The 10,216-nt window shown below is 43.0% G+C and overlaps 1 protein-coding gene across 5 annotated transcripts in view; it reads right to left on the minus strand.

Moving 5' to 3' along the window:
- CCDC91 (coiled-coil domain containing 91) overlaps nt 1-10,216 on the minus strand; it is a 270,185-nt gene that overhangs the window by 104,428 nt on the left and 155,541 nt on the right. For all 5 annotated transcript variants that reach the window (XM_015560769.1, XM_015560768.1, XM_015560767.1 and 2 more), the window contains one exon: nt 5,224-5,331. In XM_015560769.1, the coding sequence (XP_015416255.1) occupies nt 5,224-5,331 (108 nt within the window). The remainder of the gene's footprint in view (nt 1-5,223; nt 5,332-10,216) is intronic.

Raw genomic sequence — 10,216 nt, forward strand, 5'->3', positions numbered from 1 at the left:
ACCAGCCAAGGTGCATGCCAGCAGGCAGAGGGAGGGGACAGTGATGGGGTGGTGATGGGGTAGAGGCGGGTGGCAGTGACCAACAGCGGGGCAATAGGGGCTGGCATCATCCCCTGATCACACGCCTGGTCACCTCCCATAGAGGGAGGCCACAGGTGGTAGCAGCAGTGGGGCAATTCAGGGTGGGGCCAGCCACTCGCAGTCCCCAGATAGGCCCGCCTGGGTCGCTTCCTATAGAGAAAGGCCACCAGTGACCGTGGTGGGGCGATTCAGGCAGGGGTGGCTGCTCGCCACCCTCAGATAGGCCCGCCCTGAAATAGGCCCACAGAGGAAGGCCAGACTGCCATCAGTTGGACATATCCTGAGGGGTCCCAGACTACGAGAGGGCACAGGCTGAGCTGAAGGACCCCCCCTACCCCCCCGAGTGCACAAATTTTTGTGCACCGGGCCTCTAGTATATTTATATATGTGGTGTGGTCACTTACTTAGTCAATTATTTATCTAATGCCCTTTCCCTCATATGTATGTTTCACACTTTTGTTCCCAGTGATCTTGTGAGAGACTTCATGAATTAAAGTTTAGATAATCTTTGACTGACTGACTAGCCTAGCAAATCTCTCCCCCAAAAGGGTAATTTTAGCTGGACAATATTTTCTTAGGCAATCAACTTTGGTTCCAGAAGTTACCAGTCTTCTTTAGCAATCCATCTGGAATCAGGCCAGAGATCATCATTACAATCACCAGTTTGTGAAATATTCTTTTTGAAAGTTAGGAGTACTTTTCTATTTCCAGTCTCAGGTACTTAGCTCATTTTTTTTTTTAATGCCTCAAAAGATCACAGGCCATGTTTCACCATATTCATTTGTAAGCTCCTTGATCAAAATTTGCCTGGACAGGCAATCATGCACATGTTATTGGCTGGTTGGTGCACAGTAGCAATCTTTTCACTACTCTAGGGCTTCTGTTCTCTTTGAACATGTCCTCTGTCAAAAAGAGTGATCTTTGTACTGAGGGAGAGCAGTGACAGGGAAAAAGCAAAACAACGGAATTAGAAAGCACAGAAAAGTTACATGGGAATTAAGAAGTTCTAATTTCTCCTTATCATTACAAATTTTTCCTGAAGAATTGAGTAGGAATATTCTTTCTGTGGCTTTCTTCTTAATGTAAACATCACATGTTATTTTAAATGGGGATAACAATCTGTCTATTCTCTCAGAGAATATATTCAAGAGAAATAACAAGTAACCTCATTATTTTCTGTTTAGTAGATTTCAATGTAAAATTTCACTGCTTTATTCACTCTCTTAAATTTACTAAATGTGGAGAATAAAGAAAAGTGAAGTATGTGGTAAGAGAGAAAAATAATTTTATGGCTAGCCACAACCTGCCAACATATCACTATATACCTTTGGGGCAATAATTAGCAGGTAGTAAAAGGTGTTTTTCCTCTCAGATAAATAGTCTCAAGGTACACTTTTTCTGCCTATTTTATGAAAATGAGACATAAGTGATCCAGATGGTATATTAAGAATGGATTAGAATAAGAACACTACAATTCTTATACAAGTAAGAAAATTAGAGTTGTTATTGTTTTATAACAATTACATATATAGTTAAGTAAAACAAAAAGAATAATATTTGTCATTAATTCTTGTAAAATTTGGATTTTGATACCTACCCTTTTACCTATTATCCCTATAATAGTATGAAAAAAATTACCAAAACACTGATGTGCTGCACCAGCATGGCCATGGGGGTGAACCTGGGGGGGGCGGGGGCGGGCAGTGAAGGATCATAAAAGATAGACAAGAGAATAAAGCTGGGGCTAGGTGGGACGCTGCCCTCTGACCAAAGGGTCACGGCTTTGATTCCCACTCACTTGTATATACCAGTGAACTGGGTTTCAGGTTCAATCCCCGCCCCGCGAGAGGCAACCAATCAATGTGTGTCTCACACATGGATTCTCTCTCTCTCTCTCTCCCTCTTCTTCCCCCTCTCTCTCTCCCCTTCTCTCTGCCCCTTCCTCTCTCTTTAAATATCAATGGGAAAAATACCCTCAGGCGAGGATTAACAAAACAACAACAAAAGATGATTCACAAGAAATGAATTACAGGCACTAGAAAAAGTTCAGAAAATTGGGGACCTGGAGGCACAGCCATCTTCCCAACCTCAATCTATAAAACAAACAACTGAGAAGGCCTTTGAGGAACAAAGACCAACAACGTTCAGCCTTGCAGCAAGTATTAAAGCAAAGTTTATGTTAGTCATACTCACTGCTAAAGATTAATCGATTAAGGTGTCTCCAATCAAAGAACCAATAAAGCTGTAACTATCCTATATAATAAAACCCCAGTGACCAAAACAGCGGAACAACCAGAACAACCAGAGACCAGAACAACCCTGCCTCCCAGCAAGTGGTTAGTGGCGATGAGGCAGGCAGGCAAGTGGTTAGGGGCGATGAGGCAGACAGAGAAGGTTAGGAGTGATCAGGCAGGAAGGTGAGTGGTTAGGGGCAATTAGGTAGGCAGGCAGAGTGGTTAGGGATGGTCAGGCAGGTAGGCAAGTAGTTAGGGGTGATCAGGCAGGTAGGCAAGTAGTTAGGGATGATCAGGCAGGCAGGGAGCAGTTAGGGTTGATCAGGCAGGCAGGCAAAGTGGTTTGGGGTGATAAGGCATGCAGGCAAGAAGTTAGGAGCCTGTGATCCCAGATTTTGAGAGGGATGTCTGACTGCCGGTTTTGGCAGTCTGACGCGGGATTGGGCCTAAACCGGCAGTCAGACACCCCCTGAAAGTCCTGGATTGTGAGAGGGTACAGGCAGGGCTGAGAGACCCACAACCCCATGCACAAATGTCATACACTGGGCCTCTAGTATTATATATATTTATTTTCATTTGGACCAAATGGTTTGAGAAAAAGAGGTAATTGGGATTTCTTTAAACCAGATTTTGTAAATTAAGTTGTTTTTAACCAGAAAAAGAGAGACACATAGATAGACAAGAATGAGGAGGAAAGCATTTAAACACATTAAATATAGGAAGGAGGTCTCTGAAACAACTGTGGGTTTGATTTGCCTTTGCTAAATGAAACCGATTGTAATCAAACAGATAAGAAGCTAAAAGAACCATTGCCCTGAATTGTGACTATTTACTACTTAAAATGATTATGGCTCCCAATTTTCTATAGACAGAAAGCATGCTGAAAAATGGTATAATTGCCAATACTACATTAGATATAGCCAACAAAGATACTAAAAAATTTAAAACGTACAAGAGCATAAAATACAATGGACTAGAGATCCTGCCCTAAACCCTAAAAAAAATCATGGTAAATCAGAGAGCAGTCCTATCCCCATTGCAGAGATTCTTATTTAATCTGGTCACTGAAATGTTAGAACTGCTACATGTTAATAGCTATACATCTCTGATTCTTAATATTTGCTACTGAGAGTGATTAAATGACTTACCTTTGTCTCACTACTCTATACTAGATTTGTTGTAGGTAAACAACATATATTTTGGTTTCTAGTTCTTCAGTTCAAAAATAATTACATATCTGGAGCAGATAATATAAAACTGCAGCACATCATTCCCCATCTACCACTCAGAAATCCTGGACGTTTTCAGCTTGAGGCATTAGCTGGATAGAACTTTCATATTTTCACCCTCAGGAATAGGATAAGCATATTTGCCTGTGAGATGGAGACTGAATATTTGGTGACCAAAAGAGCAGACTGTGGTATATTAGTGCTGTTTATCATATACTTCCTGCTCTTTACCTTCAAGGTTCATGGTAGGATTTCACTACCTGGCCCATTATGATTGTGAAATAAATTGGGAATAGAAGTGTCATTTCCAGTGCAGAACACTGAATTACTGGTAGTAAATCTGACTGGGCTTGTTTTCACTCTGCAACATAACAGGTAGTGTTTTACATAGGAAGGATACTATCAAGGCTATTTCCTAGGGTTAGGGCAACATGAGACCAAGTTTCAAGATAATTCTCAGTGTATGTGTAGCATGAGTAAGGTATAGATCTTGTTATTTGAAGCCAGAGAGTTTGGGGCATAACCTAGCCAGTGGTGGGCAAACTGCGGCTCTTTGGCCCCTTGAGTGTGGCTCTTACTAAGCCTTAGGAGTACCCTAATTAAGTTAATAACAATGTACCTACCTATATAGTTTCATTTTTAAAAATTTGGCTCTCGAAAGAAATTTCAATCATTGTACTGTTGATATTTGTCTCTGCTGACTAATGAGTTTGCCGACCACTGAGTCCTGGCTAATACATACCTTATGCTGTTTTCCAGTTTTATAACCTTAATTTTTCTCGGATTTTTCTGTTAAATTATTAAGTCATAGAAACTTCATTCCTGAGACAACCTAGCATTTCACCACCTAAAAGAGTATAACTATTAGATCAAATTATAAAATTCCTAGTGTATTTCCTTTTCTAAATCATTTATTAAAATGACATTGAATAATATTTAACAGAATTGACCTCTACTTTGGGGATGCAGTGGCATATTTATAAATCTCCATTTAAATTTACTACCTAATTCTGTTTTCCTAATTCTTAGTATATTTTCTTCCCATGATACAAAATAGTTCCATTAAATAAAGTTTATTTTATTTTCACCTACCAAGTTTTGTTATTCAAAAGTATTGCTGAGAATTTCTTGCATTATTATTTATAGTATGACACATCCATTAATGCTTGATTGCTTAATATAAATCAGCTAATAGAGTCTTTAATGCCTTCTAAGACATTAAATGAAGGAAGAAAAAAAGTCAATGGAAAAATTCAAATAGAAACCAATGTCTTTATGCAACAAAAGTTACAATGTCTTTATGTAACTCAAGCATAAATAGTTTTAAAAATGCACATACTATTTATAAATCTTATACCACTAAAAATCATTACACATTCCCTAACACATTTAAATCAGCTATTTGCTTCTCTTATTTGATAAATAATATTATGACCCAGAAAGTAACATAAGAATTATCATTAATTTGAGAAAGTCGCATATATTTCAGTCCTTTAGCCCTATTTTTAGTCCATCATAAAAATCCCCTAACTTTAATACTGAGTTTACAGAAACATATTCTTTTACTCCAAAATACATCAAAGAAAGTAAATGGTTCAAAACTGAATAGTTATAAAGTTCTCCGGGGAGGAGAGGCAGAAGAAACGTATAAATAGGTAATGGATGTGCAATTTTATTACCTGAGTACTCAACAACTCCTCACATTTGTGTGCTTGTTTCTCAATGGCAGAAATGTACTGTTTTTCAATAGCTTCTACTTGTTGCTTAACTGAAGACTGTAGCAGTGCCTAAAAATAAACAAAAAAAGTAATTTGGATCACAGACAAAACTTGGACTCTACTGTTGGCATGAGAAATTTTTTGACAGTTGCACATATCTGAAATACGATCCACTTCTGCATTAGAAAATTCACATTTGTGAGTATTGAAGCACAATTAGATATAACACTACTTCAAGCTTTTGGGTTTAAGTTTTCCTATTACCAAGACTACAGTTTTTTTGGCCAGATGTTCCTTCCACACACCTCTCCTTAAAAAGGCCAAGTCATAGAAGATGATAAAGAGAGTGAGTAGTTCTGTTAAATATAAATTCAGTTTAGTGAAGACCACACAGGATGAGGAGCGTATGAAAGCTGCTGAAAAAAAAGAAGAAAAAAAAAGAAACCCCAGACATATTTCACTGGCTGACAAAACTCTACATCCTCTCGGCACACTGTACTATCCCATGGGCCAAGCATGATCTTCAAGACCACAAGTCAAGTAAAAGCAGATGGAAAGCCTGAGCAATTTCAAACATAAAAGAACAGCCCCCCAGGAAGTTCACATCCTTAATGTGAAAAGGTATAAGTCAACGTGTAGAAGTCAGTCAGAATGTCAGGGCAGTTTTCGTAAAAAGTAATAAAACCTGGGAGACTGGACAAACTTAAGTGGGTAGTGTAAATGCTGGAACCTCAGTCAAAGACCTGCTGTTGTAAGGGAAGCAAAATCAGCATTTGAAGGCATTCCACCCACTCACTTCCTTATTAAAGATGCTTAGAATATTATCATATTTTCCCTTCCTTTTTTAAAAATCATTATATGTTATATTAAACATGTTCCCAATATTATCTTACATGCTATTTATAAACCCCAAATCATTCTAAAATATGCATTCAACCATATATATAAGAACTCTTAAGCAAATATTCTATTTTTGAAGGTCTATCTGGATAATAAACTACTCATAATCAAAATAGTAAGTTGAAACAGACACATGTCTTATAGAAAACAGACGTTTGGCACAGTTGCCAAAAAAAAAAAGCCAAATCTCTTAAATAATATCTGTTATGAAAATAAGATTTACGTGGTTGAAAACAATATGCATTACGAAGCTAAATAAATATGCATGCATTTAAATAACATTAAGATAAAATACTTTTTGAACCTCTGGATAAGCCTCAAATTTTCAGATAATTAACTTTCACTTGCAAATGTTAGACTTTCTGATGATGCTACCACTCCTATAATTCAATAGTCACCACTCTGAAGCTGCAGAATTAGTAGTAAATTTAGTAAAGGAAATAAAGCTCTGAATGAGGTTTAATCAAAATACAAAGAACTGCTGCCCTAGCCAGTTTGGCACAGTTGGATAGAGCATCAGCCTGAGGAATGAAGGGTCCTGGGGGATCCATTCCAGTCAAGGGCACATGCCTTGATTTCAAGTTAGATCTCTGGCCCTGGTCATGGAGCTTGTGGGAGACAACCAATGGATCTGTTTCTCTTACATCAATGTTTCTCTCTCTGTCTCTACCTCTCCCTGCCACTCTCCCACTCTCTCTAAAAATCAACTGAAAAAAATATATATCCTGAGTGAGGATTAACAACTATATATATACTAGAGGCCCGATGCATGAAATTCGTGAAAAAGTTCACCTTCCTTCCCCGCCCCCGCCGACACTGGCTTCCCTCTGGCACCCAGTTCCCGGGCTTCTCTCCCTCCGGCCACTGGCAGGCCCCTGGAACCTGGGCTTCACTCACAACCCCAGCTACGTCCAGAAGGATGTCCGGACTAATTAGCATATTACTTTATAGATAATAAAAGGTTAATATGCTAATTAGACCACACATCTACCAGAAGTCCATCCAGACAAAGCCACAGAGGCTGCAAGGGCCCAGGGGCACAGGAAAGGCGGGGCGGTGCGGGAGAGGCAGGGCAGCATGGGAGAGGTGTGGTGGCACAGGAGACACATGGTGGCACGGGAGAGGTGCGGCGGTGCGGCCTCTTTTGCAGAGACCACAGGAGAGGTGGTGCGGGAGAGGCCTTGGTGCGGGCTGGTCCAGCGCTGCAGCCCCTTCCACAGAGGCAGTGGGATTGGGGCCTGTGTGGTCCCAGTCCCAGTGCTGCCCCTTATGCAGAGGCAGCAACAGAGGCAGTGGCACGGGCCCAGTCCTGGCACCATGCCTCCGCAGAGGCTGGACAGGGTGTGACCTGCTGTGCCTTAACCTCCCACAGTCACTTCTCCAGCTGGCCTGGCCCTAGATCGTCCCCAACCTACCAGTGGGCGGGGGTGGGGCCAGCACTAAGAAGCAAGGGCTGAGGGTTGAGGGCCGGAAGCTGAGGCGACCAGCATTGGCAGCAGCAGCGGGGTGATGGGGGTGGCGCCTTCACATGATTAGCCGGGTCGTCTTCTGCAGAGGAAGACCAGACTGTGGCTTAGCCATCAGTAGGACATCCCCTGAGGGCTCCTGACTGTGAGAGGGGGCAGGATGGGCTGAGAAACTCCCCCAGTGCATGAAGTTTAGTGCACTGAGCCTCTAGTCCTACTTTATAAAGAGGGAATATGCTAATTGACCCTCACACTGTTGCAAAGATGGTGGCGCCCACAGACAATTAGGAGGGAATATGCTAATTAATTGCCCCACCCTCAAATATGGCAGCACCCAGAGCCAATAAGGAGGGGATATGCTAATTGACTGCCACATCCTCAAAGATGGTGGGGCAGGCCCGGCTGCTCCACGTACCTGCCTCCAGAGACTCCCAGTCCTCTCAGCCCAGTAGCTGCCCAGGGCCTGCCCAAGGTGCAGGCAAGCCTAGATGGCAGCTTCCCAGCCTCCCAGGGCTGCCGGAGGCTCAGGTAACTAGGGCTGGCTGAGGCTTGTGCTGCCGGCAGTGACAGCAGCAGAGGTGTGATGGGGTGTCGCCTTCTCCTGATCGCTGGGTTGCTTCCTGCCCCTGAGGGCTCCCAGACTGTGAGAGGGGGCAGGCCGGGCTGAGGGACGCCCCCTCCAGTGCATGAATTTTCATGCACCGTGCCTCTAATCCTATACTAATAAAAGACAAACATGCAAATTGACTGTACTTTTCCTATGCCTTAAGCCATGCCCACCAGCCAATCAGAGCAACTATATGCAAATTAACCCAACCAAGATGGTGGCCAGCAGCCATGGAGCTGGAGCGAGCAGGAGGCTTGCTTGCTCCAGTGATGGAGGAAGCCAAGGTTCCCCGCCTGCCGCAGCCCAGCTCTGAGCTCCACTGAAAGTAACAAAATTTCAATTATAGAAGGCAATAAGTAACCAGCCTTTCCTATAGTTCAAACCTCTTGTCTTAGTCCCATTCAGTTATTTAAATCCACCCATCTACAAAAGAGACATAAAGGTAGGTCCTGGGAACATGAATATTACAAAAATATATGTTCTTACTGAATTATTTCTTTTGTTAAAGAGAAACAATCTCTAGAGAACCAAACACTATAGGTATATGCAAGGTGTGTATCAGAGAAAGAAAATATGCCCAAAGCCTGCTTATAAGGTTCACTGTTACATACTGAGAACATTAAACAGATAAGAGTATCTTGACTAAGAGTGGAGGCAAATAGTAATGCAAGAAGGTACAAAGGGGCAGGTAGCAGATATTAAAAGAGCTTGTGTGCCATAACAAGGTTAATTAAAAATGTGTCCTATATTATTCAACAGTGAGATTATTAGTGCCATACTCTAAAAACTGTCCTCACAACTAGAATATTAACCATTTTGGACATACAAGTACACATGTGGTACTAGCCACCTGCTTTTATGGCTTGAGATATCCTATATAATAAAAAGCTAATATACAAAAAGACCGAATGGCAGAACAACTGGAACAACCAAACAACTGGTCACTATGATGTGCGCTGACCACCAGGGGGCATGTGCGGAACATGGTGGGCATTGGCCTCAGTGGGATGGTGGAGTAGGTAAGCGGGGGTGCCAGAACAAGGTGGGGTGCCGGTTGTTGTCATCAGGGAAAGCCTCTGGTAGTTACTTAAAATTCTTTGCTCCCACACACCGCGGTCCTGCCCATCGCTCACACCCGCTGCCAGTGCCGGTTCCGCTTGCACACACAGCTGGTGCTGGAGCTGCCACTCACACCCACTGCCGGCACCCAGCACCAGTCCCAATCGCTTGGCAACAGGAGTGAGCAGTGGCTGCCAACCCCAATCGCCCCTGAGGGCTTGTCTACCTATACCTGCTCCTGAGGGGCTATCAGGGCAGCAACTGCCACTCACACCCACTGACGGAGCCAACCCCGCTCGCACCCGCTGCTGGCACCAGCCCCAATCGCTCCGCACCATCAGCGGGTGCGAGTGGGGCTGGTGCTGTCAGTGCATGGGAGCAGCGGCAGTGGGAGTAGGAATGCCAGCAGAGAGGGGCCCAGGAGCCGTGGCAGGAGGGCCAGGCAGGGACATGGAGGATGGGCCAAGACCCACCCCTGTGCCCACCGCATCCTTGCGGCCCACAGTTCCTTTCAAGGTGCACAAATTCACGCACTGGGCCCCTACTAATTATATAATTGGATATTTATTTTCCAATGTAAAACACCATAATAATCACCTTTAAATTTCTCATCTACACTAATAAAAGAGAAACATGGTAATTGGCGTATGACCACTACCCTTTTCATTGGCTAATCAGCGAGATATGCAAATTAACTGTCAGCCAAGATGGCGGCAGGCAGCCAGGCAGCTTGAAACTAACATGAGGCTTGCTTGCCTCAGTGAAGGAGGAAGCCAACGTTCCCCGCCTGCCACTGCTGGGCTCTGAGCTGCAGTTTAAGAAACAATGTTGCAATTATAGAAGCTAAACAAACCCCAGAAACCTGCTTTCAGCCAGCCGGCCTCGGAGCTGGAGTTGAAACAGTGTTTCAATTATAGAAGTA

The sequence above is a fragment of the Myotis davidii genome, unplaced genomic scaffold (assembly GCF_000327345.1).
Source record: "Myotis davidii unplaced genomic scaffold, ASM32734v1 scaffold535, whole genome shotgun sequence".
NCBI lineage: Eukaryota > Metazoa > Chordata > Mammalia > Chiroptera > Vespertilionidae > Myotis > Myotis davidii.